The sequence below is a fragment of the Aspergillus stella-maris genome, assembly GCF_047715825.1.
Source record: "Aspergillus stella-maris strain CBS 113639 unplaced genomic scaffold BDV14scaffold_36, whole genome shotgun sequence".
Taxonomy (NCBI): domain Eukaryota; kingdom Fungi; phylum Ascomycota; class Eurotiomycetes; order Eurotiales; family Aspergillaceae; genus Aspergillus; species Aspergillus stella-maris.
Window position 1 is genome coordinate 124,623 of NW_027396830.1, and position 27,089 is coordinate 151,711.

Below are 27,089 nucleotides of genomic sequence, written 5' to 3' on the forward strand. Positions count from 1 at the left end.
ATAATCAGATCGGAGAAACTGACGGCGAGCTGCTTCAAAGAACAAAGCGACATTACCAGCGCGTTGCTTTCATGGTTCACGCGGCTGAGCTCATTGCATGCAAGGCTGCATCTGTCCTGGCCGTTATAGATGTCGAGTTTCTGAAGGGGGATTCCACTCGTAGATAGCGCCGATAGAGTCGTATGAAATGATTCGACTGCATTTGCCAAATGCGTGTCCAGCCACTGCCGCCATCATCGGCAGGGTGAAATCTGGTCTGCGCATCCTGGCGATACACGACTACTTCTAGTGATAGGGATCGAAGGTCTCGACGCCAGCCGTGCGCCATGAGATTACGGAATACCTGGTTGAGCAGGGGAATATCCACCTTCAATGCAGGCATCATATCATACTCCTCATAACGACTAGTCAGAATCTCCAAATTGCGCTGTGCTTCGGCGCGCTCAGCAATACCATTTTTAGTACATAGCTTTGCTTGTCGCTTCAGAAACTTGGGTTGCTCACCACGCCAACGAGGACGAGGTCTTCAATCAAGAACCCTAGCTTGCTGGGGTGTGAGGTAAGATCGACCAGGTAGCGAAGACTCTTCTCAGTTAGGTCGACGTGTTTACGCTGCAGGTAAGATTGTAGAGACGATCCTAGGGATCTTGCTGCAAGACTGCGGCTGAGAGAGCGGAAGCTATAAATGTCATGCAGACTGAGAAGGGAGATAATATGCTCGATGATCTCGACCGGGCACGTCTTTAGTGAGGCCATCCTCCTTTGGACGGTTCGTAGTTGGCCGTCGGAACTTGAATGGAGGGGAGCGGGTAGCAGAGACTGGCGCTGCTTAAACCTGGTCAGCGGCCCTGCCTCGCTAGTAGCGCCTACTAGTATGAGCCAAATGACGCGGCGTTAGATGAATGGATGCATACACACAGGTTACAATCCGAGCGTCAAAGGGATTAGGTTAGCCATTCATCTAAAGAATTCGACTCACTTGGCTCCGCTCGGATAGCGATATCGAACGTTGAGACGTGCGGCTGCTAGCGAGGACATCATGCATGCATGAGAGCATTTGGGCAAGCCACCAGACGTAAATGACCTGGATCAGTTTCGCAGTACTGGTGGCGGAGGCACTTACATAGGACCCGTCGTCAGTTGTCATCAAGCAGTGAAATCCGCTGCTGGCCTCCAGGCTGGTGACATGTAGGGCCCGGCACATCTTCTTGGCGTTCATCATCCGCAGGGAGGCGGCAAGTTGATTATAAGCAACATAAAACGGGACTCTATTTCATGGCGTGCATATAGCGCACCAAGTGTACAACCGGAACACGATGGTATGGACTTGGATGTAATGCGAGGGCGCAATGGTTTAGGGGAATGACGAGGGGTATAGGTAGGTACAACTTTCACTTTACCACATTTGAGGCAGGCGCGATGGACATATAGAAGCAGTAAGGTAGATGTCTAATATACCATAGAAGGAAGGTGCAATAGCTTCGAGATGGCTGCTCTGCAATAAGGAAGGTACTATTTGCAATTTGCAGTGAAATTTGTAATCGTGTATTAATTGTGAAGGAGCGATGGGCATGGATAGGTTCGGAGTTGTACTCGGAGGAAGGAATGGTTCCTTTTACAGGTTGCGAATGGAGAAGCCATGCTGCGATTCCAACCTTATTAGACCCCAAGCTGGTTCTTCTTGGTCAGAGACGACACGGCATTGCGCCTAGTAGACATGCGCGGCTTCTTGTTCACAATTAGAAAATTCCTCTACTGAAGCCCAGCCAAACCCATGGAAACCATTGTCCATATTACGAGAAGAGTTTTATATACCGTCTTTATACAGTGATAACCTGTCCTTTCCCCTCTCCCTCCTCAACCTGATCCCGCATCATTTCCAAAAGATCAGACGGTACATCCCACTCCACAGCATACTCATAACTAAGAACATACCGCTTCATCGCGAGCATTTCCTCACTCTCGTACTGGCCAACCCCCATCGTTCCCAACGCCCTATACCAGGGTGATACATACTCAACGCCAATCTGGTACTCGTTGTAGCCAGGATTATTCGTCTTCACCTCTAGTGCGCGTATATTAGGCATGCGATTGACGGCCGAGACGACGGATTTAATAAGGTCGTTGAATAGTGCATTGGGAATCTTGCGGTAGCTATAATATGGTCTGTTCCCATTTAGATATTCCTTTCGCTCTTCATTGAGGTTATCGGCGTATTCGGAGTTGTAGGAGGAGTTTGTCGCGCTGTCGTCCTCGCTGTCGCTTTCGCTGTCGCGGGGTGGTATTTCCCAATCAAAGTCATCTGGGTTTTCTTCGCCGTCGCCGTCATAGTACCACCTTCCATCGTAGGCGACTAGTGCGTAGTTGACTTGCATCCTTGTCAGGTGCGGGAATGTCTCTTCCACCAGCTCTGGACGAAGCGGGTCGACGCCGAATAGCACAGGCGAGATGAGCACCTCAGGGCCCATGTATAGCTCTCGCAGGTTTGTCTGCGCTAACTTACAGACCGCGCGGCTGAGATGGTCTCCCGCTGGATAGTTTTCGTCTAGGCCGGAGGCGATACTAAACATGTGATTCTGAGGCGTACTATCTTCCATCTCGATGGAGAGATACTCTAGCTGTTCAAGAGCCCAATCGTCCAGGACAGCAGCAAGGTCATTCCGCATGCTAGCGCGAAGATCCTTGTTCCTTGCCTGTACAGGTGGAATCCTAATATCGAGTTTGCGCAGGCTCGGCATGTTGTAGATCATTGGGCGGAGGGCGAGGGGTTGAATGCGCCGACCTGTTTTGGCGATGCTGAGGTGCGAGACGTTGACTAGTCTGGCGAATGGCTGGGGGCCCTTTTGGCCATCTGAGAGTGTCAGGGTGTGTTCTGGGTTTGACCATCTCAGGGCGCCTAGATCTCGCTGTACTCTGCCCTCGTTGGACTCATCCTCGTTTGGCGGGTCAACCGGGGCATCAGCGGTGATTGCGAGTCTGAGGCTGCTTAAGGCGCGATGAAAGTTGTGGTAGCTCCCAATGGCTTGATATAGCAGAGGAAGAGCTTTCCTGAATGCAACCAGATTGGCCTGGTGTTCTCGCCGGCGCTCAAAGTTAGAGCGGCGGTTGTGGCTGTAGGAGGGTAGCTGGATGGTGCAGAATAGGTTTCCCAGCGACTTCCAGCGGTTAAAGTGGCGCATGTTCGTTGACAGCCGGAGGAGGTCATCGCTGGATACACTCAGCGTATTGAATGTGAATCTCTCCACTGCTTCTTTCCATTTCTTGGAGACTGCGGCGTACTGGGCGAGACCGTTGCACTTGTTGGGAGTTGATGGGAATGTTGATTCAATGTCAAGGTATTTTGGCTTTGATGGGACTTTGTACTCTACGGGGGAGGCCAGATAAAGAATGATCTTATCGAGAATCTCATAGCTGAGCTTGTCAATAGGTGCCGGAGCTGGCACTGTTTGCTTCGTGCGCGGCATCGTGCGTCTTGTATGGAGTAGTGAATAGGGGCGATCGGGCGCTGTCGACTTGGAGGTTTTCTCTGGACCCACCTGAGCTCTGCGGCCTGAGATTTCAGGCACGAGGCATAGGTGGGATGGATCATTTCTGTTGACTGGATGTGATCATGGTTGACTTTGCTGCTAAAGTGGATTGATGGTTTGATATCAAGATAATGGTTGGCAGAGGAGGTTACTTGGCTGCATGTGCTGGCGTGCGCGCATTTGCGCTAATAATGACCCTTGCCCGCAGACAACCACTAAGTTAGGATGCGCTGATTTGAGCGGATATACAAAGCATGCCACTATAGTCAAGTGAGTATATCATATAGATGGCAGTGTAGTTAAAGGTGAGACGAGGGTTTCTGATTCACCTACAACCCGAAAAACCTTACCTCCCTTCCCTCAAAATGAACCATGGAGCAATGGCCATGCCAATGACATTCACCTCCAGCACAACAGTAACCCTCTTCTTTGAAAAGTGGACCACAACATACATATGGACCTACCTACTTACATTGTTACTCTTATCTATCCTCGCCTTTCTCAATCGCTTTCTCGCTGCTCTGCGATTCCAGATCGAGCACCGTCCTCAAGCATCCGATCATGTCGCGGTTCTTGCACCGCCGAGAACTCGAATATCCAAGGCGCGATTGAGCCCTCTGCCAAGATATATACAGATCGACAACGATGAGATTGACGCGGAGACCTGGAGACAGGGCGAAAGTTGTCACGGGTCGACAAATGATGAGGAAGGCAGACTTGATCCGCAAGACACAAGGAAGCGAAATTTCAAAGTATATTCCTACCTCCGGCGTCTGGTGTCGCTCCTGCCAAAATGGACACCAAACGCACCACGGAACTGGCGTCACGATGGTAGCAGGGCCCTTCTCGAAGGCGTACGAGCATTCATCGGGTACATCCTGTAAGTCAAGCCCAAAATGGCCATGGGCTAAACCACAGCCTCAATGATCGGCATGCAGCTGAGCCTGGTTCCTGAATAATCAAGCTCTTTTGAACCGGAAGAACTCGAGCTAACTGGATACAGCATGCTCGCCGTTATGACATTCAACGTCGGTGTTTTGTGCGCTGTGCTTGGTGGGATCATTGTTGGGGAGGTGGTCCTTGGTCGGTACATGCGGGTGTCGGGAGAGATGTCGCGTGATGGTGCTTGTCATGAGTAAAGGTTGAAGGATGGGTGTTGATTGTCATGGTATCTCGGCCCATGCTCTATACAGAGTATTGACGCCGAGTAGTCTCCAAGGTCTTACGGTCACGGAGGAGACGGAGGTCTCTCCGAGTGGGGGCGGTTCAGGTATACGGCTGGACGGACGGCATACAGTTGACTTCGAAAGACTGGAAGATTGAATGATCAGTAGAGCTGTTCAAAGAATGGTACGACGTCTTCATTCATTGCCTGGGAATTAAATATCTTGCCAAGGGGAATATAAACCCTTAATACCTTGTCTTTCCCTTGGCAATGTCGCCAGTAAACAAGCCACACCTCTGGCTACACCCCAACCCCAGCGCCGATCCTTTCTTCTCGGCCATATCCGAGCTCCATAATTACCAACACTACCAAAAACACCGACTGGTCTGACAGCCACAGTTGTTTAACGGGCGACTGTCAAGAAACAGACAAAGCCGCAGGATCGACAGTGAAACACCAAGGAACAGTTAAGGGCGCAAATGCACTCACCCGCTGCTTGGCGACTTCCTGTCATCTCCTGCTGAACTGATCATTGGTGTGCGCATGCGCCCGGTCGCTCAATGAGATGGCGATCTGGGCTGAGGAATGAGGAAGGAAAGAACGATCAGGAATGTTAGACATGATTTGCAAGTGTATTTAAGAAGCGTCAGCCGCTCAACCGCTTCCATTCTCCTGATCAACTGCAGATCTGCGAATATCGAGAGTTCGCCACGATGCGCATCCGCAAAGCTATCGCCAGAGCCCTAATCCACGGCCTCCTAGGCCTGTACCCTTCGGTCGCTGCGCAGGCGCAGGGTAAGTCAACAACTCCAAGCAATTTGTTCGAGTGATACTTACATGTTCAGACCCAGTAACGGTACCCTCTCCCTCACCAGCGCCCGTATCACCACCAATCAAATACGGCATGCTGCTCTTCCGCGGCTATGAAATCCTCGATGTCTTCGGTCCGCTGGAAGCACTCAGCTGGGTCGCCAAACGCCACGACAAGATCGATCTGTACATGGTCGCTGAAACACTTGAGCCTGTTGCAACAGCGCCACTTATGGCTGCCATGAACCCCTTCAACGCGTCGTTCTTCCCGACCGTTAACCCAACGCATACCTTTGACAACGTACCAGACCTCGACGTCCTCATTGTCCCCGGCGGAATAGGAACGCGGAGCCCCAACATGAACGCGACACTTGATTTCATCACCGCAACTTATCCCAACCTGCAGTACCTCATCACTGTGTGCACCGGCTCGACGCTGGTCGCAAAAACGGGCATCCTGGATGGAAAGAACGCGACCACAAACAAAGCTTCCTGGAGCAGTGTCATCACCAACGGGCCGAACGTGAACTGGATTCCTGAAGCACGGTGGGTGGTGGATGGGAATATCTGGACGTCGTCAGGGATTTCGGCGGGCATTGACGCGACGCTGGCATTCATTGCAGAGTTCTATGGCAAGGACAATGCGACGACGATATCCGATTATATGGAGTATGAATGGCATGACGATAAGAACTGGGATCCGTATGCCAAGATTTGGGGGGTTGTCTGAAGAATGACCTGGGCATAGAGAGGCATCGGCCGGCTCTAATGGCAAGGCTGGTTCCTTGTTATGTGTTTGTACCGTACTTAATGATCTGAACATTTGGAGTTGCATAAGCGAAGAGAACGAATAGGCATGTACGTCTCATGTATGTTAAGACAGCATCGCTGGACACGAAGCGCATCCAGAGGGCTAGCCTCTTAGTAGATAGAACTTAGATAGGATATCCTTACTACTTACGGAATTCGTGGGCGCTTGCGCTGATCTGACAAGGTAGGAGCAGCTAATTCACACCCTAACCCACCTGGCCGGGGATAACGAAGGAGTTTCATGACCGCGACTATCCTTGGTGGTGACTATCAAAGATCTTTAACAACACCAGAAATAGTCTGGAAATTCCCTGCCTTGCTCGTATGAATTGGCATCTGAACAGTAAGCAGATGGAAGGAGCGACTCATCTCCAACTCAGAAGGAAGGTGCACGCGTGCCGAATCCCAGTACGTCCAGGATAAGCAGATTATCGTACAGTGTACACTAGCTAGACAGGAAGTAAGCTATGCCCTGCGCATTAGGCACTGGATACATTCCATCACCAGACCGATTCCGTATTCCAATGTCGGGAAAAATTGTCCCCGTGGTTCACCATGCCTACCCTCCATGCTTGATCACAGTACCATATAACACCCCATTTGATCCCATAACATTCGGCCGGCCCTCCTGTAAGCGCGATATCTCAAAGAACACCGACTACCGTTTCCTGATCCACGTCATAACTTGGTCTCGATCTGTTGCTTTGCGCGCAGTCAGAAGAGATTCAGCCTAATTCATTCTGACCTACTTTCCATAGGCAATTCTTGATATCATGGTAGCTCTATAAGTTATACATATGAGTTCGATACATTATTTCGACTCCAATCCGATTCCAGACATACCACCATGGCCAGCAATAAGCCGCAACCAGCCGAGATCGGAAACCCAGAATACGTCGTGGCAAGGCAGCCCGTATATGTTTTTATTCCTTCGAGGCATGCCATGGTTCTGCACCAATATCCTACAGAGCGTCTTGTTCTCCGTGCCATGACTATAACCATGGATATGGATATGAATGTGGATGTCGATTTATCATTCCTTTACCGCTTACGATCGAAACCCACTGTTATGCAGGGGCTGTAGGTTCCATCAACCGCCGCCCTTGTTTCACGTCCGTGTGGCTTGGAGATGCTTGCTGACGATTACCAGGAATCCCCTCCAAGGACCGGACGCAACGAAGGAACACACGCGAAGATGGATGCGGTCCCTTATCTCCCATCGTTGGTCGTTCCACACGGATTCGATCGGCGCTCGCGCTATTTTTACTACATAATCAACAAACTCGGGCCAAGCCAATCTGCAGTACCAGTGAAGATCGGTTTCATCGGCGTCAAGACACTCTCCCAGGTTCCAGAAGTTGAATTCGCCATTGATCCGAAGTTCTGGGACAAGGGCTATGCGGTGGAGGCTCTCCAATGCTTCACAAAAGCTTGGTTTGGCCTCCCGAGATACCAACAAGCACAAGTAGACGAAACTGCTGGACGGCCAGAGAGGCTTTTCGCAGTGACGACCAGTCTCGATGACAAATGTCAGCATGTACTGGAGAGGGCTGGTTTTCGACAGTATTATCGGGTAAACCGCCAAGGCGAAGGATTCGACTGGGTCTGTCTCTGTCTTGAAAGGAAGGACGTCCAGGCTTAGCGCGTGAGTTGCGGTATTCGAGGTATATAGAATTATATAGATCATCAAGATCGACATTTCCCTCTCCGTTCTTGTTGTGAAATTGGGCTGGGTGACTCGCAGACAATTGTAGCTGTGTCCGATGTTAGAATTAGCGAGTGGCTGTATTAGGCGAGACGGTAGGCTTATTGAGTCATAAGCATAGTCTCTGGAAACAGGATGGTAAGTGTTCTTTCCCATTGGATGCACAAATGCGGATAGACTGTGCACTCAATCTTCGAACACACATCGACGCAAATCAACCGTGCCATTACAGTCTCTGTCCGCCAGTCGCAGCTAGGTGTTAAGGGAAGTTTAGAAGCGAGACTTTGTCATTGAGAGCGAGGGTTTGGATCGTTTAGTGAATGGAGATTGACCGGGTATCCGTTGCACACCAACGACGCAGCAACACTCAGGGCTGTGGAGGTCGCATTTACTCCGCTGACAAGCATGCTTATGTACTCAGGCTGTGCTCTCCCTATGCCATTGCAGGCTTTCAACGTCTGTTTGATTGGTCCTGCCAGTGCAGCATGCGGCCCGATCTCGATTATGCTCTGAATCAATGACTTCTTGGGGATAGGAATTAGCCTGGGCCCTCTAATGGGTAATACATTAGCTCGCTCGTTGTTGCCCTCGAGGCACATTGAATGCACCGCATCGACCATTCTGACCGGGTCTACCAAGTTACGGACCCAATATTGCGCGTCGAGCTCAGTGGCGGAGATCTCGCCTCCGGTAACGGAAGACAGGAATCTTGTTCTTGTTTTGTCCTGAGTGCTGCTGTCCGGAGGAATCAAAGGAGTGATATATGCTATACAGTCGTAGTACTCGCTGGCGATTCGGTTCATGTGGTGGCAATGGTAGGCAACTTCGACATCCAGTCTCTTGGTGAAAATGCCCTTGTCCTCTAGAATGGTCTCCAGCTCGATTATTGCAGCCTCATCACCAGAGACTGTCACGCTTGTTGGGCTATTGATGCAGCCAACGGTGGCTTTTCCCGTCCGTAGAGTCGCAACATATCGCTGGGCATCAGCCGCCGACATGCCTACTGCCATCATTGCACCTCGAATCCCTTTTTCGCATAGTGTGCTTGCCGTAACGCCGCGGTAGTAAGCAATCGCGATGGCGTTCTCCATATTAAGTATCCCTGCTGCATATGCGGCTGCAATCTCTCCGCTAGAGTGTCCTGTTACTGCGTCGGGATGGATCCCCCAATCAGCGAGGAGGTCGGCGAGAGCAATCTGTAGGGCGGTGACGATGGGCTGACTGAGGAGTGGATGGGCGAGTCTAGAAATATCGCTTGGTTTCAGTATCTCTTCTGCGCAGTCAAGTATTAGTGTCCGGTCGGGTAGAATCTCGCGCTGGTTGAAGGTGAGCAACTCACCAATAGCATTGTATGATGCGCCGAGCTGGTCCATGTAGCGGGCACAACGTCCCAAGCTCTCTCTGAACACCGGATAAGTATGAAGCAGCACCTTTCCCATTCCAGGCCAGTGTGATCCCTGTCCGGTAAACACGAATCCCACGCTTGGCTTTCTAGCGATTGTGTGTATCTTGAGGCTGGGCGACAGGAAGGATCTCAGTTTGGCGGCCGAATCATAAATCACGGATGCGCGGTACAGCTGGGGAGAATATTGGGCATTGACGGTGTAGGCTAAGTTGCCTAGCCATTCATCATCAGCATCTCCCTCGTGCTCTTGCAAATGAGACCGGAGATCACCGATGCGGCGTCTGAGTGATGGTTCATCATCGGCAGATAGGACTAGAAGTCGTGGTCGACTAGTGGACAGCGGATTGTGCGAGTAATCCTCGGTTCTATCTTCTAGAACTGTGTTGCTTGGTGAAGAAAAGGTGAGTTCATCGCGAAAACCTGCAGAGATTGTGTTGTGTAGAGTTGAGAGTGCAACTTCCAGATTGGCAGCCATCTTCCGTCCCGCGCAGGCTCGTGCCTCATACCGCGCGTAGTCGACCAGATAGATTGTTCTGGACTTTGGTTACATATTATCTTTTCTGTCATTCATGATTAAGTGTCCGATGGTCATTCTGGTACCGCTCAGATAATTCACCGACAATGTAGATGTGAAGCACGTGAAGGTCGCAATACCGACTATTGATTAGGGATGATTTATTGTGATTGTGGAAGTAAGACTTGGATGACAGGCGCCCAAATACGCTGTTTAAGCTTAAGGATTTAAGGAATCTTCAAGTAACGGTGATGTTGTGTTGTTGAACCTTGCGGATATCAGATGTTCAGGCCTCGATAGGTAAGTAAATAACAGCGACGCCCGGAATATTATGATGCTGGATAATAACCCTCAGAAGAATACCGCCTCCAATAGAAGGTCTGAAAGACATGTTACTGATCAGGTCCAGCCGGCTACATCGCTCATCAAAGTTTCATTAACTGCTCGCTAACTTACTGGAGAGGAACATTTCTCACAAGACTCTGACATCGAAGCCAGAACAAACACATACCACGCAGAGAAGTCGACGTCGCAGACAAGGACAAGGAATGTCTGCAAGTACAGTGACACAAACAGCAAGAGAGTGAGGACATGGGTATGATAAGATAAAGGCTGTTGTGTTGCTCTCGATACCCTCTAGTGTCTAGAATACCCAGCCCATATCGCGCGGAAGTGAATCAACAGTAATCGCGACAGACAGGATGCCGAGAACGAAAGGGAAAAAAGAAGGGAAAGGAAATGAAATGAAAGATATGAAAAATATGGTCTCCACAAGCAGCAGGCCGTCTGGCAGAAATCCCGAGCGTCAGAAGTTGAGATCGAGCAAAGACACCTCCAAGGACACGTCAGAGCTCTTAGAGTTCGATGAATCTGGAAGTGCTTCGCGCTCTGGAGACTGTTCGGAAACTGAGCTCGTACTTCCATCCGAGGAGTCCCATTGAGCGACGTTTAGGCTGATAGTATGACCGTGATCATCAAACTGACAAGGCCACTTCCCAATGCAACCCCCCTTTTGACAGTGGTGACCGTAACGACAGCTAAGCATGCGACATGTAGCCCCCTGTCGACATCTTTGCTGTTTAACCATATATCGAAGGCATATTGTCGGGTCGAAATCAAGATCCTCGTGGGAGTAAGCGCAATTGTCCTCCATACAGCTACCGTCCAGGTAATACGTATTGCAGAGCTTCTGCTTCTTCGCTTGTCGCTTGCATTGGTCAATCTGATTGTTCGGGGGTGGGGCCATATAGAGATCAATACGTTCGCCGTTGCGGTTCACTGGAATCGAGTAGGATGATTTGTTGCATCTGCCTGGCAAGTTTTCTTTGTAAAATTGTTCCCCGCGAATGGTGAATTTAGCTGCTTGGGAGAAAGCGGATGTCGAGGTCGGTAGATCGGATGCTGAAGAGGAGACCTGATTGTGTGTTTTTGTATGGATGTTTTTGCATTGATTACCATACCGGCAGCAACCCTGGTGGAAAGAAGTCAATTAGACGATGTAAACCTGTGGCCAGAGCAGGTCGTACTTTTTGATTGAACTCGCATATCTTCGGAACCCGTGGTATGAAACGAGGCGTGACAGCTGGCTGGGAGGAAATCATATGTTAGCTTCTAGGTAACGCATTCTATACAGGGGGAATTTACAGGGCTCTGCAGTGATATCTTGTGTCCATCATTCGCTGCCTTCTCCGCCAGATATTCCTTCTTCAACTGCTTGTAACTGTCCAGGAGGATGACAGACTGGCACAGAAGTTGTTGAAAATCCTGAGAGTGTCTTTCATTACTCTCTTTAGCAGATTTCAGTGATGCGGTGAGCACTTCAAGAGCGTCATCCCCAAGCATGGCTATCGTAGATGTCCTGTAACGAGGCAGAGAGGCTTCGGACACGGAGAATAAAACTCTCAGAAGGATAAATGACTGAGGCCTTGTGGTCCGGAATATCGAAAAGATAGTGATGGGAATGAGGAAAAATAGAAGGGAAGAGAAGAGGGGTAAAGTTGGTGTTATGGAAAGCAAACGGCCAGTGAATGCAATCGTGAATATACTGCTGTGCATTATTGACAGTTTACTGCATCGGGTGGATTCAATGCATAATCCTGACTAATTGTTTTTATGCAACTATTGATCACGGGTCCATCGCGCCCGTTGCATCACCGTCCTTTGCCATACTTCTCAGCCCTCTTGTCCACGAGCTCCCGCTTCGATGCTGATGCTCCTCTCTCCAGGCCTCCCAGCTCATTTATTACAAGCTCATCCCGCTCCCACAACAACTCAACCGCCGCTCCGACCGGACCAGCCAACGCCGCCAATACAGCAACCTTCACGGAAAGCCAGCCGTACCCAGCGCGACCGTACAAAACGCGCCGGGCAGTCTGATGCAGACTGATAGCCCAGACCAAAACTCCTGCCGAGCCAATGATATAGTCCCACCGAAGGAAAGCATGCACGCCAGCCCCAACATCCTCCACTAGAGCGGGTGCCTCCCAGGGCTTGGGAATGTCGAATACGACAGATGGGTGGAGCGCCTCGAGATGCTCCCGCTTGAACAGCCACGGTGCCGCCACGCTCGCAAGAGGAATCGACCATGATACAATATGATTGATGGCAGTGTGGGCGAAGGCGAACGCGTACACCCAGCGAAGCGAACTCAGTGTCGCGCGACCGCCTTCAATATTGTTGTCGTTGCTGGTGAACCGGGAGAACACAATATGAACGGTGGTGAGTAGAATCGAAATATACGCGGGCCATGGCTGCCACAGGGCGATGAATATTTGCTTGGCGTCGGCATCAACTTTTTCGGACACTGGGATAAGCAGCGCGGCGGTCGGAACCATATATCCAACGAAGAAGACGGTCGGAATCGCGTTCAGGACGGCTCTCGGCACGCGAATATTCTCCGCCGTTGGTTTGACGGCCGTGACTGAGGTCAAGAGCTGCAGCGTGCAGTATAGAGGGGTCGCAAAGGCGAATGTCAGGACCTGTGCGACCAGACCAAAGACCATCGGGAATGCGATCACCTTCCACGCATTCCCTTTCCTCCACGCCTCCAGGCTCACCAGAACCCAGGCAGAACCAAGGGTCCCAGAGAAACCAATAGAGTGCACCAACAGAGACACATTGCTGCCGTCCGTGGTGGGCCAGAAGAAGACAGTGAGCAGAGTAAGCACCTCATCGACCGGCTCAACGCCGGTATAGACTTTGCGCAAAGGCGCGTCACTCCCGGGTAGTTTGCCGCTCGCGATGGACTCCTTGACTAGTTTATTCGCGCCATTGATTTCGCCGAAGTAGAAAATAGTGTAGAACACCAACAAACTGAGGAGCGGGAGGATCACTTTGGCTGTCATGGCGAAAAGCTTGGGGCAGGGGGTGAGAAAGCTCACTTACTGCTGACAGGGTGCCAATTATATATTCTCAGAGGATCTGACCGATCCCCACCGTATCGGGAAATCCTTGCGACCATGGAACAAAGCTCGGAGACCGAGGTTGCGATGGGTTCACATGATGACCAAAACAACAGCTGCTTTGAATTTCAACACTTTTCATGATTGGTATGCTTAGAAGATCACTGTCAACGCGGTCGCTGGCTACGCATTTTTGGAAGTTCCGGATCGCTTCGGCGGCGGCCACACCCAGCGGCTTGACTCTCCACGGGCTAATTCTTCCCCACGTACACTCAGACAACTCAAGGACTGGCTGTACTATATCTTGACGTTTCTATAAGACAATCGCAAAACACACAAGAGCGTGCGGCAACAACAAGGGACATCAATGTTCTGCTTATCACAATTTCCTCCACCGCAGTCGGCTCAGCATACGCCGTCAAACAGGAACGGGGCCTGGACCATTCACCTGTTACTCCTAATTCTTTTCCATCCTGCGAGCTGGAATGGACTGGTCGAGCTTGGATCCAGGTACCAGAAGATTATGGTACCCCTCATGAGACGAAAGAGTATCATCTAACGACTCCATGCTTGGTAGCGAAGACGCAGACGAAAGAAGCTCAATGGAGTCTCCTTCGCTCGCCAAGTCAGTCGCAACAGACACCGGTTCTCCAAGCTCTTCTTCGGACCTCACGTTCGGAATGAATTCTGGATTAATGAGTTCTAATGCATCAGAGACCAGGTCATCGACACTCGCCCCGCTCAGAACCCGTAAGAGAGAAGTCCTGACATCCAACTGCTTTCTGAACCATGACCGTACTTCCACTGCGACGTGGGAGTCAACTCCAAGCTGAACAAGCGGTACCTTGTGGTCCATAGTCTCCGCAGTGAGTCGCAATATATCTGCCAATTGCGCCGAGAAGCAATCTAATAGCTGTTAGCTCAGAATTCACGGAACAAGATATAATACATAGCATAGGGAATACAGACGTTGTATCACCTCACGAGCCTGCTCTGTTGTCATCGCGCTTGCTAGATGAGCTTTCACCAACACCAGTGACGTCTTAGTATCAACTGCGCTACCACTCTCCTCGTCATCGATTTTGCAGAAATGAGCGAACCTAGGGTTCGACCGCCAAAGCACACGGCTGTCCGCTTTCGAAGTGATCGTTCGAAGACCAGCGGTAATCTCCGGTTTCCTCCCAGAGCCGGGCGGGCTGGCGAGGACAGCTTCGCCGAAGAGTTGATGAAAGTCGGTTATGGACAGAGGGTACAGACCAGACGCGGCTAGGTCCTGAGACCTGAACTGGCCAGAGCGCGTCGCATATCCCGCTCCAAAAATAGGACCAATATGCATCACTGATCCTGACAGGCCCTCTGCTCTTCTCTGAGCTATGAGCGAGGCCATGAACGCGTTGGCGACGGCATAGTTGCTTTGTCCAACGTTTCCAAGGACCGTGCTGAGCGAGGAAAACAGGATAAAGAAGTCTAGCGGATGGTTATGACCGAATATGTCGTGCAGATGCTGACTACCATCGACCTTGGGCTTCATGACGGTTAGGAAGTCATCGAGCTCCATGTTCGACAGCAATTTATCCCGCAGGATCATGGCTGCGTTTGCGACACCGGCGATGGGGGGTGTTGTCAGCTGAAGTTTGGTGCACGCAGCTTGTATCGAGGCCTTGTCGGTTACATCCATTGTACACAGCTTAACAGTCGCCCCGGATTTCGTCATAGCGCGAAGCCATCGTTCGTCGATCTTGCTCGGGTCTCTACTCGCCAAGGCGATATACCTGGCCCCGTGGTCGACAAACCATTCACAGAGCGATTGGCCCAGATCACCAGTCAAACCAACAAGCAGATACGTTGCGTCTGTGCGGAAAGAGATGTCGTTGTCGATAGACTCATAGTCCACGGCGATCGTATTCTCCGCAGTCCAATTGATTATTGTGAAAGGATTTCCATCATTTGATCTGAGCTGGGATACGCAACTCAAGGGACGCGTGAGGCTGTCCATGGGGGAGCTGATTTCGCGCTCGTCAGTTTTGGACGATATGTCCGTCAGCAGCTCGCGCAGCGATAACGGAATGAAGGGATGTTCTGATCGTTGGCTGGCGGTGGGACAGATCGAAGTCTTCGAAAACAGTGTATCTGCTGTATGAACCAGGCAGCTATCCGGAAGAGCAGAAACCAGGCGACTCTGCAAGCTGCCTTGAGCAAGCTCGTGGTCTGCTCTTGAAAGATCGAGGAACGCGGACACATTAGGAGGAATCTTGGCTTTCATAACGCTTTGGAGTTCATGAGGATGAACAAATATTGTTTGAACACCTGCAGAATTTGTTATACCCGCGTCGCCGGGGACCGAAACCGCACGTACGGATTTTCTTTGGTTCGCAGCATGGTGGCTGAGCATTTGCAGAAGCTCTTGCTCAACCCCGAGCGTTAGCAATACTTCGCCAGGTTGAACTTTTGCAAGAATAGTGTGCGCGAGTATTCCCCAAGTGGAGCCAAGAAGCAGAGATCTTGCGTCTGCGGGTGCTGTATCGAGGGAGACAGGGAAAAAATGGTCGCACGGAACGTCAATGAGGGATGAGTTGCACGAAGACAACGCAAGAACTGTGCTATCAGTGTCGACTCGCTTGCCGAGAGCGAGGAACAAAAACCGCCCGTCCGCCAGCTTGAGCGCTGAGAGGAGAGAGGCAAAAACACGTATTGACACACTATCATCTGTCGGCCGATTGGTGTGCGATAGAGACCCTTTCCTAAGGTCGAATGTGTTCGATGACTCCGAGTAGATGATGGTCAATTTGTCGGTGGCGGGTGAAACGTCATAACAAATCTGTCGCATTTTCGAGTTATACCGATTGTTTTGAGCCTCCTTTTGGTATATGCGTGGAACCAGCAGGCGACTGTTCCTGGTTAGGCGGAGTTCAGGCTCAGTCGTCCACAACATCGAGTCGAGTGTGCACTCTAGCTCCCAAATACTTGCAGCACGCAATCGAAGGAGCATCTCAGACAACCGTCGAGAATCGAGGACTCCAAAATTAGCGACCCCCTCTACGTCGAGGAACTGCAGTTGGAGGTCTTTCTGCTCGTTACTTGCCACCCGGCCCAGCGCTATGGTCATACTCGTGTAGGGATCTGTACCGTGAGAGTGGGTCACCCAGAGCACGCAGCGCTGGTCGGTGAAGAGGGCTTTCATGGCTTGGAGCTTGTCGGAGGTTAGGTTCTTGAAGATAGGTTCCTCCAGTTCAGTCAGGACGAGGACTGTGCCCGGCAACTCCTCATTCTCGACGACTGTGTTCAGGTCTTCTAGTGTATCGGCGGTCATTATGTTATGGAAGCGATGTGTGAGCATGATCTGTACTCCGGTGCATAACCTCGATGTCTCAAGGCTTGTACCGCCAATAATCAGGAGATCACCGAGCATTGCGTCCATGCTCAATCCCGCTGGAATCGAGGCGAACAGTGGTTGCCGAAGCCAGTTTATGTGATCATCGACCGCCTGAGACAATAGAACCGAGAAGGGATTGGTGGTTTCATCGTGGGGTACTTTGGCAATCGTGTCGATTCCTGAGAAGCCGCTTCTCGATAGCAGAGTGTGCCACTGCGCTGATGATAGTTGCAGTTTGGACGTCGATATATTGCTACTTGCTTTCGCACCATGGCCGGGAACCTGGTTCAGCTGTTTGACAAGCACCAAGTATCCACCCGGTCGTATTAGAGAATGGACCCCGCTCAGCACTGCCTTCACATCATCTGCGGTATTGAAACCGGTCGTGGAAACGACAAGGTCATATGAGTGTCCCTTGAAGCCTTGGCTCAGCAAGTCAGTCCTTGAGTCAAAGGGTTTGACAATAACCTTGTTGTCGGCGGTATTGTACATCTGCCGCGATGGGGTGGGTAAAGCGACGGTTGCGTCGGTGTTGGCACATGTGTATGAGTGGAAGCCCGAGCCCAAGTGGCTGAGAATGATTTTTGTGGCGTCTGCGGTGCCTGTCCCTGCTCGAATTTGTTATTATAGCACGAGTACCCTGCTTGGCTCAGACTCACCGATACCGAGGATGTTCATGTGCGGATACCGGTGCGATATCTGCTTAATAAGACGCGCCGCTTGGGCAACTGCCTGAACAAACCCAGGGTTCCGTTCCTTGACATCTACTTCGCGACCTAACATCGCCATGATAGAAGTTGAATCTGGCTCAACATCTGCCCACATCTCCTCCGAGAAGATGTTACGGTCGTCAGCTTCCGTCGGCTTTGCTAACGGTACTGTGACGACGCCTTCTATCTGGATGATGGCATCTCCACCATTGTTATAGAAGGTTGTGTCTCCCGCCCCGCTGGTCTTGTCTAGACTCGTATCAAATGACAATGGCCCGGATTGGTAATTCTGACTGTGGTACGGATTGAACCGGATCGCCCCAATCCCCGTGGGTACTTTCAGATCCCGAAGCCCGTCGTCGCCGGGATAGCTTATGGCTGCCATTATCCCATGGAATGCGACGTCGAGCAGTGCGGGGTGTATAGTCGAAGCATCTGGTGGTGCTGGTGGGTCAAACGAGCCTGATGAATGCCCTACTTTGCGCTGCAGACAGGAGATAGACCGGAAGGACCCAGTGAAGCCGTATCCTACCCGCTCGAGCGCGGTGTAGAAGTCATCCACGTCAACCGGGACCATGTTCGTCACCGCGTCCTCATCGAGGCGCCCCGGTAGAATATCGTGCTTCGGGGTGCCGAGTGTTATGCGGATAGACCCGCTGCATACCAGGCTCAAACTATCGCTGCCTTTTGCTGATGGGGAGTGGACTGTCCAATTTGCAACCAGCCTTTCTCCAACTGACTGTTCGTGACTCCCACTCAGTTCCCGTGTCCGTGCCCGTTGGATATTGGACAAGGTCGTAACAACCTCCACCCCTGCAATCTCATCCTCGAATGAGATTCCGCGATGAATGGCCATTTCATTCAATTCAACTAATCGGACCTGTTTGCTTTCCACCTTGAGCAAAGCTGCCTCCATGCCCATCACCGCATACGCAGCACCGGGGAGCACGGCTCGGCCTTGCACTCGATGTTCAGAGAGCCAGGATATCTCCTTCGGGATAAGAAAGCTCCGCCATTTGACTTCGGTCTCCGTCTCATCACCGTAAGGAACACCAAGTAGGGGATGAACAGGCCCTTTCCTAGTCCGCCTGGCCCGTTCTACTCTTGACTCAAACCAGTACGACTGCGAGTGGTCCCATGGGTAGCTTGGAAGATCTCGCACGAATGCTGGGATAATGGGGTTGAAGAATGTCTGGTCGTATGAAGTGAAGTCTACCGTCCCGGGTTTACAGTGTGCCCAGAGCATACCCAGGGCTTCGGAAAACATGGCTACATCATTCTTCCCGCGCGATAGAATACCAGAGTATGGGATATCAAGATGCGCCTCTTCGATGGTTTGCAGGACCGGTGATTGCAGGGCTGGGTGAGGACCTATCTCAAGTGCTGCTTTGAACTTATCACCTGACCCGGAGAGAGCTGTGTGCAATGCGGCCGCGAATTGAACTGGTTGGGTCATGTTCGCGACCCAATACTCCGAGGACAGATCCGGACGATCGCCTGAAAGGGCTTGACCCGGATATACACTGGATAGCCAATAGGGCACATCACGATCGCCATCCCGAGACGATGGCTGAATATCGCATGATTTGAGCGCGTCAAGATAGGGCTCCGTACATAGATGCATATGGTGTGAGTGGTAGGCTGTGTCTACCTCTAACAACCGGGCAAGGTTTCCACCTTGTTCAACTTCCAGCTTCGCTTCATGGATCGCGTCATGATCACCAGAAATCGTGATGCTGCTGGATGAGTTGGACGCTGCGACACAAATTCGACCCTGGAACCGAGGTAAGTCGCATAGCTCATGACCTTCAGTTGACGAGATTCCAGCCGCCATCATTGCTCCCCGTTTTCCGTTCTCATCTTGTGCGAGATCGGCGGACAGACCCCGGTAGTATGCTAGTCGGATAGCATCAGAAGCACTGATAAAGCCAGCCGCATACGCAGCCCCAATCTCACCAGACGAGTGTCCGATAACTGCATAGAAGCGGACACCAGCACTGTGCAACATGTCGACCAAGAGGATCTGGACTGCTGTATGGAGGGGCTGCGAGATGGCGGCTTCCTTAAGTCGGCTTGTCTCAGCAGGGTTCATGAGTTCTTCTTCTATCGTCCAGGAAGGTCTATCTTGCTCCCGCGGGAGACCTCCTAATGACTCGTCGAGAGATTGGATCATCCCCCGGGCTTTGGACGAGGCGCGCAGAAGATCCTGCGCCATACCCGCCCACTGCGCGCCCTGACCAGTGAATATGCCGAGAATCCGCGGTTCATCCGTGTTGCTGGTCTTAATGCCAACTGGTGTCTTGTCGGAACCAAGCAGTTTGCCGTGCAGCTGTAATAAGAGTTCTTTTTTTGTCCGTGCCGTAATTGCCGTTCGCACACTTAATGTCGAGCGCTTTTGCTGTAGGGTCCAGGCCGTGCCCCGTAAATTTATCTCGTTCGTTGACCTGAGGTATTTGGAAATGCCCCTAAGTGTTGAAATGAGCGAGCGCTCTGACTGTGCGGAGAAGAGGAATGGTGTTGGGAGTATATCGTTGTTTGCATTTGATATAGCACAGAGTGCTCGAGGGTTGTCGTAGCTTTCTAGGATTGCGTGGCCGTTGCTTCCTCCGAAACCTATAAAACGGTACATCAGCATCAGATTTTGGCTTGGGGATCTGGTAATGAAGAATCACCAAAGCTATTGACACTCGCCCGTCTAGGTACACCCTCCGGCAAATCCGGCCACGGCGATAGGGCAGTAGCCAACCTAAGCCACTGCGCAAACGGCACAATCTTAGGATTCATCTCCTTGAAATGCATATTCGGCGGAATAAAGCCACTCTTAATCGCAAGCATGGCCTTCAGTACCCCCGCTAACCCCGCAGTCCCCTCCGTATGCCCAATAACCGTCTTGATTGATCCTATAGCAATAGCATCATCTTCGTCCAGTCTTTCCTCTCTTCCAGAAAAGAAGGCCCCATGAACTGCCTCTGCCTCCCTTACATCACCGACCTTCGTTCCCGTCCCGTGCGCTTCGAAGAATTGGGGTCTATCCACCCGTTTGGAGATATCCAGGCCAGCGCGTTGATACGTTTTGCGAATGAGGTCTGCTTGGGCTTTACTACTCGGCATCGTAAGTCCCGTTGTTCGGCCGTCTTGATTGACGCCTGTTTCACGAATGATGCAGTCGATTGTGTCCCCGTCTTCTATTGCCTGTGAGAGTGTCTTGAGGATCACGGATGCTACGCCTTCGCCTCTTGCGTACCCGTTTGCTGAGGCATCCCACATTTTGGATTTGCCGTCGGGGGAGATCATTTTCAAATTACTGAGCGTGACGAAGTTCTCTTTGGCATCGTTAGCAAGTTGTGACCATGAACACAAGGCGGGAAAAATCCATACGCGGCGTGATAATCAAATTCGCCCCCGCAACAACAGCAACACTTGACTCGCCACTCCTAAGCCCCTGCACGGCAAGATGCAACGCCGTCATACTGCTCGAGCACGCCGTGTCAATAGCGATACTCGGCCCGTTCCAATCAAAGAAGTAACTTATTCGGTTTGCGTCTATGCTTCTTGATATACCGCTCCCTGTATACTTTGGCAATATGTCCACGTCTGCCTGGATGATGTCTAGGTAGTCGACGCTCATGAGGCCAATGTAAACGGATGTATCGGAGCCCCTGAGTCCACTAATGGTAAGGCCCGCATTCTCGAGGGATTCATAGATTGTTTCGAGGAGGAGGCGTTGTTGTGGGTCGACGGACTCTGCTTCGGCCGGTGGGATTTGGAAGAATCCGGCGTCGAAGGATTTGATATCTGATAGGAAGTAGGTGTGTTTGGTTGTGATCTTGCCTTGCTTTACTGTGGGCGTGTAGTGTCCGTCTATATTGAAGCGGTCTTTTGGGATCTCGGATGATACGTCGCGGGGGTATTTTAGGAGGGACCAGAGGGCGGAGGGCGTGTTGGAGTCTCCGGAAAAGCGACAGGCTGTGCCGACTATGGCAATTGGTTCGTTTGGGTAGGAAGAGAGGGCCATGATGTCTATAGGTTGCTCTCTATGGAGAGACGAAATGCATTACAATAGGGATTGCAGGTAAGATGCGGGAGCTTCCGTCATCCGGCCGTCGGGGCACCCTGATCTAATATCATAACTCTAGTGAGCCTCATGGCTTAACAATGCTGAGCCTACAGCTCGGGTGCCCTTTAGGTGGCCTGGCTGGTCATCCAGTGGCGCTGCGTATCCAGGGCGTATACTCGATCACAAGGACTTGAATAAGCCCTAGCATGCGAGCCTTGCAATTAGCTCACGTTCATAAACTTCTGAGGCGTATTCAGCGACCAATAAGAATTGCAGAGCGCATATTGAAGCTGAGTGATATAGGGGGCCTAAACGGCATGGTACACCCCGGCGCCAGTTTACGTATTGTCTGCAGCTGAACGCTAACCGGATCTTGCCCGTGCGTCAAGGCTGTAGGGTCCGGACAAATGGATTGCACGATGCTTAGCCTCCTGGCGCTTTACTATGTGTCATTGTTAGCCATGTGGGAGATAGGGTTTGCAGCTTTGACCTGAACCCAACCCGAATAACTTCCGTTGAGATGTTATAGGAGGATAGTGTTTCACGAGGTCGAGTTTACCAATCGTGTATATATCGCCGGGCAATAAACGCTCAAGCGTCCGCCGGGATCCCTAGGGTTGACTTGCATATGAAAGAACCGCATGCAAAGCACCAGTTGACGCAATGTGTAAGTGCATGTCAAAAGATTTGTCAGTGATGGGATCGTATTCCCTGCTGCGCTAAATTAGAGCGGCGCTTATTGGTGCTTTGGAGGTATGTCTGTCGTTGGCTAGGCTGCGGCTAGAATGGCCCCATCGGGCATGGACACGGACACGGCGTAGGTTGTTCGTTAAATGCAAACGTTGCGCCCTGTCACATCACAGATACATTTCAGCAATATTTGACGTTTTTTTTTTTTTCCGTTGAAAACCACATATGCATTTCCTTCTCTCGAAATGGAAGGCATAGCGCAGCCAGCCGAGAAAGAGCGACCCACCACACCCATGGCCTCAAGTCAAGGTACAGAGAAAGGAAGCCTCGACCCACAAGAGCAGGATCTCGAGGACCAGAGTAAAAGCCTCAATACTGCGGGTCCTCCAAGCCAAGGCAGACAGGAACAGTCTGGTAACCGCCCGGCCATATCCACTTTACGTCTCAATATTGTCGTCTTTGGGTTCGTGCTCCGAGCCTCACGACGAAGTGGATTAGTTGACTCATACATGCATCGCAGGCTGTGGATCTCGCTTTTCCTCGCTGCTCTCGATAGTACTATTATTTCCACTGCGGTCTTCGATATCTCGAATAGCTTTAACAGCACGAGCAAGTCTGCGTGGATTGTGACTTCTTATTTGCTGACCTATAACGGTAACCCACCCATGATGTTATAGCCTGTCACAACCTGACATGTGCCCCAGCGTTCGTTCTCCTGATTGCAAAATTGAGCGATACTGTCGGGCTAAAGCCCCTGATCCTTGCTTCCAATGGCATCTTCCTCGTCTTCTCCATTGCTTGTGGAGTGGCAAAGACAGTGGAACAATTGTAGGCTCTATTGCCCTATTGTATTACCCTCATCAAGCTGACTTTCAAGGATCGTCTTTCGAGCCTTCCAAGGAATCGGGGCTTCTGGCCTATATTGCCTCGTATTCATTGCCATCATGCGCCTGATTACCCTGGAGAAGACTGGGTTCTACCCTGGTATCATCAGCTCGGTCTTTGCAATCTCCAATCTTCTAGGGCCAATTCTGGGAGGTGTAATCGTCGACAGCACGACTTGGAGGTGGATATTCTACATCAAGTAGGTATTGCGAAAACGTATCTCGGTATAGAGTAAGCTGACTGCGTACAGTATCCCGCTTGCCTTGATTGCGAGTGTCATCCTTGCCCTGGCGATTCCTGCATCGAATGATGTCAAGTTTGATCGTCACACCTTCCGGAGGTTTGACTTTGTTGGCTCACTCCTCTCGATATGTTGGCTGATACCCCTTTTGTTCGCGCTCCAAGAAGGTGGAAGTAGTTACCCTTGGAGCAGTGGTGAGGTTATCGGGACCCTGACAGCGGGAATTGCGGCCCTCATTATCTTCCTCGCACACCAAACATGGCTTCAGTACCGAAATGACAGTGCAAGAGAGCCGATATTTCCAGTCAAGTTTGTTTGCAATCCTCTACAGAGCCTTTTACTACTGTGGGTATTCTAAGCGCGTCTGGCCATGATCCTCCTACTAATGCTGCCATACCTACCATTAGGAGCGTTCTATTGTCCGGCTTCGCCTTCTACACGTCTATCATCATACTCCCCCAGCGTTTCCAAGCTTTCAACGACGTGAGCGCCTCTCGAGCTGGTATACTCCTCCTGACGCTGACATTATCCTTCCCCTTCTTCACCTTTGTCGCCGGTGCCGTCCTATCCAAGAAGCCCCAGTTGGCATTCCACCTCCTGATTCTAGGAACGTCCTTGATCCTCGCGTCAACCGCGTGCCTGAGTACTCTATCCAATAACCGCAAGGGATCAAACTCACAGTATGGCTTTGAAGTTCTCATGGGCACCGGTCTGGGGATAATCACAACAACGCAATACGTCGTCCTCAAGATTACTTTTTCCAATCTTGATATGGCAGCAGCGACAGGGGCAATGAATATGCTCCGCGCACTAGGCGGATGTATCGGACTGGCCATTTGCGCAGCAATGTTGGCATCCCGTCTTGAAAAAGATCTACCAAGTGCCCTGCCAGGTAGTAGTGCAGAGCAGATCCAGGCCGCTAGAAACTCTCTCCACCAAGGTAATAACGGATTCAGCCCCGATGAGATTGCGGCTGTAAGAATGGTCTACGGTCAGGGGTATGATGATGGGTTCCGGGTTATGATTGTGTTTGCGGGTGCTAATGTTCTTGTCTCGGGTATTTTGTTTTTGACTGTAAAGGGGAAGGGGGGTGTTGGGGGATTAATTGAGGCTGCTAAGGCCGAAGAGCAGAGTACATAACAAGACATGTTCGCCTCAATCTCTGACGCATATTAAAATGACAGGAGTGGCTGTTCTCAATTTAACTAATCCATATTCGATACATTGTGGCTACTTCCTATACAGAGTATCCCTGCTTGCCAAACTGCCTTGTGACAAAAGTACCTACATCTTTAGCACTCAATCATCACATAGTCGCCGAAGTCCACAGCTCCAGGGTACCTTGTCAACCACGCCATGCACATATTAACAACACAAAATGCAGGAGCAGGCATCTCACATGTCCAAGCTGCATCCTGCGCCCATCCCTTACAGCCGCCGTACATAAGGAACCAGTATTCAGCAACCTCGAGCTGCCGATCTGTTGGTTGGGGGCCATAAGGATAAGTGCCGGTACATGCAATTGCCCCTGAGGACTAAATTACCGAACAAATATAGCAATTTAAACAGCGGTTCGTAAATTTTACATGCAGGGTGACGCCCTGTCACTCGCATTAGTGCCCAGCCCAGATCACACTCAGCGTCCCAGCCACCTCGACTGCGAACGGCAGCTCCGAAGAGTCGTCACATATTTAGGCACATTGCAGGGCCAACTGCAGGTTAGTCAATGTGATGTGATGGTCGTAATATGAGATTTGCCTTGCTCTATCGAGATTAAGCACTGATTACAGTCAGCGAGTGTTCCAGGAAATGGCTCTTGGTGACACTGCATGGTTCCCTTGTTTCTTGTTAGACAGGGGTGATCTTGTGGTGAGGCGCTAAGAGATGACGCCTCTGCGCTAGAGAGCGTAATGGCGTTTATGGTAGAGGACCAGGGCTGGGACTTCTGTCTGTGGTTTTGTATGGCTTGGCTCCACTGTCATCACTACAGTTATATTATTCATGGACCCGTCTCTCTGTATTGGACATGTCTTGGGGCCTTGGTTCGGACCGTTCCTGGGGCTATTGCTAGTCTGTTCCTTCCGCAAGCTTGACTGATTTACTCCGTAATTCTTTTCGAATTCTAGCTAACTTCGCCTGATTTGAATCAAGGCCTATCCTTGCAACTCTAAATTGTCTGCCCCCGGCCCTATTTTAGCCTAATATGCGGTCTGGCGGCTAATATGCACAATCCCGCTGGGCGACAGAAGCAAGCAGCAATCCCATCTCACACCCATTCTACCCCGCCACGACTCGATCGTCTCGATGAAAATGAGCTTATCCAAAGAACCTAATCCAGCTACTCCGATAACTGTCTTTGATCTCATACAGACGGGGTTTACAGTATGCTTTCGGCTCCCATGGGTTGTGGGCACCACTTTACTCCTCCGGTACCGGCCATGGAACACGTATAGACCGCCGCCGCTGAGGGAGCATTTGTTTAGACATGTTATGACTTGGTATATCCTATCTTCCCATTTACCGTACTTACAACTTTAGGAGTAAAGGTTAAGGTTCACTCGACAGCCTAGGAAACCACGTCCCCCTCCCCCTCTGGCAATGGTACCTCGCGCCCGACACGTCCGGGTCAAATATCAAGACCTCTACTCGCTACGGACATATCCCGCACCTGTTTGAATGGGTCCAAACGAAGAAATACACGGGGTACTGGCTTCTCCGATCCCTCTCAGTCGAACCCATCGAGCCCCGCGACGCAGATATTGTGATCCTCCATGCTCATGGAGGGGGATATGTCTCTGGCCACCCGAGCACAGGGGCTCCAGAGCATATATTCCTCTCTGAAATACTTGAGTCCAAGGGTGTAAAGACGGCGGTGTTTAGTCTGGATTATACCCTTGCGCCGAAGGCTGCTTTTCCAATACAACGGGATGAAATCATTGCGGCTTGGGACTGGCTTGTCGATGATTTGGGTGTTACTCTGGAGAAAATTGTGGTTATGGGTGATTCGGCAGGCGGACACTTGATAATGTCCCTGTTGTTTGGGTTATATGAACGGAGCAAGACAGACGGGTTTGCGCATACGAAGCCTGCGGCTGCAGTTCTCGTCAGTCCGTGGTTGAATCTCCATTCGGATCACCCGCGTACGATGGAGTTATATTGGGAAGAGAGGTTGCATAAGAGGTCTCTTGATACATATTGCGAGTGGATATTGCGCGATGCAAGCAAGGAGGAGGACTTACTATATGGGAACTTTGCGTCGGGCCGAGAAAAGCGTGGGTCGTGGAAGGATATCCTTCCGCCTCGAATGTTGATTACGGCTGGATCTGAAGAGTTGGTCTTTCTTTATGATATTGAGGATTTTGTCAAGCAGGCTAGGACGGACGGGGCGGATGTAGTCCTCCATGTTGAGCTGGGGAAGAATCATGCATGGCAGTGCTCAGAGGCACTTGGGCAGCAGGGGAGGCTTTTGGCGCTGGTTAAAGATAAGGATGTGCCGCAGGGCATTATGCCAGGGTATCTTGAGTTGGCCATGGGGATATTAAACATTTCCAAAGGAGATTAGGGCATTGGAATTCACATCGCTGAGTACCATTGAGAGATCGACGGAAACTCAGCCCCACTTGTAGACTCCATATGACGCCTCGATGATCCTGAAGCTTTGCCGTATCATAAAGGGAACAAGAATACATTAATCAGGAAGATCGTGCAAAATCAGAGCCTTGACCTGGCAACCCCCTTATTCAGCACCAGGGAAGAAGTCATCAAAACCAAACATAACTGCTTAGACTTGTACCGC

The 27,089-nt window shown here is 51.0% G+C and overlaps 9 protein-coding genes across 9 annotated transcripts; 5 read left to right on the top strand and 4 right to left on the bottom strand.

The window, feature by feature from the left end:
* Positions 1–1,820: 1,820 nt before the first annotated feature.
* BDV14DRAFT_201269 (uncharacterized protein) lies at positions 1,821–3,464 on the bottom strand (the record flags this gene model as incomplete). Its single annotated transcript, XM_073773714.1, has 1 exon — positions 1,821–3,464. The coding sequence occupies one exon, from the start codon at positions 3,462–3,464 to the stop codon at positions 1,821–1,823; it is 1,644 nt and encodes a 547-aa protein (XP_073626978.1).
* Positions 3,465–3,892: 428 nt separating this feature from the next.
* BDV14DRAFT_201270 (copper transporter family protein) lies at positions 3,893–4,666 on the top strand (the record flags this gene model as incomplete). The annotated part of the gene is made up of 2 exons (XM_073773715.1): positions 3,893–4,407; positions 4,531–4,666. The coding sequence occupies 2 exons, from the start codon at positions 3,893–3,895 to the stop codon at positions 4,664–4,666; spliced, it is 651 nt and encodes a 216-aa protein (XP_073626979.1).
* An 875-nt stretch (positions 4,667–5,541) lies between these two features.
* On the top strand, positions 5,542–6,304 carry BDV14DRAFT_175517 (DJ-1/PfpI family protein). The gene has a single exon (XM_073769088.1). The coding sequence runs from the start codon at positions 5,597–5,599 to the stop codon at positions 6,230–6,232; it is 636 nt and encodes a 211-aa protein (XP_073626980.1). The 5' UTR covers positions 5,542–5,596; the 3' UTR covers positions 6,233–6,304.
* Positions 6,305–7,159: 855 nt separating this feature from the next.
* On the top strand, positions 7,160–7,954 carry BDV14DRAFT_201272 (GNAT family N-acetyltransferase; the record flags this gene model as incomplete). The annotated part of the gene is made up of 2 exons (XM_073773716.1): positions 7,160–7,392; positions 7,477–7,954. The coding sequence occupies 2 exons, from the start codon at positions 7,160–7,162 to the stop codon at positions 7,952–7,954; spliced, it is 711 nt and encodes a 236-aa protein (XP_073626981.1).
* Positions 7,955–8,304: 350 nt separating this feature from the next.
* BDV14DRAFT_209566 (acyltransferase domain-containing protein) lies at positions 8,305–10,014 on the bottom strand (the record flags this gene model as incomplete). Its single annotated transcript, XM_073775673.1, has 3 exons — positions 8,305–9,287; positions 9,357–9,751; positions 9,971–10,014. 3 exons carry the CDS (start codon positions 10,012–10,014, stop codon positions 8,305–8,307), a joined length of 1,422 nt encoding a protein of 473 aa, XP_073626982.1.
* Positions 10,015–12,067: 2,053 nt separating this feature from the next.
* Positions 12,068–13,379, bottom strand: BDV14DRAFT_80268 (uncharacterized protein). The gene has a single exon (XM_073777560.1). The coding sequence runs from the start codon at positions 13,278–13,280 to the stop codon at positions 12,087–12,089; it is 1,194 nt and encodes a 397-aa protein (XP_073626983.1). The 5' UTR covers positions 13,281–13,379; the 3' UTR covers positions 12,068–12,086.
* Positions 13,380–13,794: 415 nt separating this feature from the next.
* On the bottom strand, positions 13,795–21,435 carry BDV14DRAFT_201275 (uncharacterized protein; the record flags this gene model as incomplete). Its single annotated transcript, XM_073773717.1, has 5 exons — positions 13,795–14,243; positions 14,307–17,318; positions 17,370–20,033; positions 20,093–20,743; positions 20,799–21,435. The coding sequence occupies 5 exons, from the start codon at positions 21,433–21,435 to the stop codon at positions 13,795–13,797; spliced, it is 7,413 nt and encodes a 2,470-aa protein (XP_073626984.1).
* A 1,236-nt stretch (positions 21,436–22,671) lies between these two features.
* BDV14DRAFT_175522 (putative MFS multidrug transporter) lies at positions 22,672–24,507 on the top strand. Its single transcript, XM_073769089.1, has 5 exons — positions 22,672–22,821; positions 22,872–22,995; positions 23,045–23,251; positions 23,303–23,638; positions 23,701–24,507. The coding sequence occupies exons 1-5, from the start codon at positions 22,677–22,679 to the stop codon at positions 24,431–24,433; spliced, it is 1,545 nt and encodes a 514-aa protein (XP_073626985.1). The 5' UTR covers positions 22,672–22,676; the 3' UTR covers positions 24,434–24,507.
* An 823-nt stretch (positions 24,508–25,330) lies between these two features.
* On the top strand, positions 25,331–26,972 carry BDV14DRAFT_80282 (alpha/beta hydrolase). Its single transcript, XM_073777562.1, has 3 exons — positions 25,331–25,467; positions 25,540–25,791; positions 25,859–26,972. The coding sequence occupies exons 2-3, from the start codon at positions 25,598–25,600 to the stop codon at positions 26,853–26,855; spliced, it is 1,191 nt and encodes a 396-aa protein (XP_073626986.1). The 5' UTR covers positions 25,331–25,467; positions 25,540–25,597; the 3' UTR covers positions 26,856–26,972.
* The last annotated feature ends 117 nt before the right edge of the window (positions 26,973–27,089 follow it).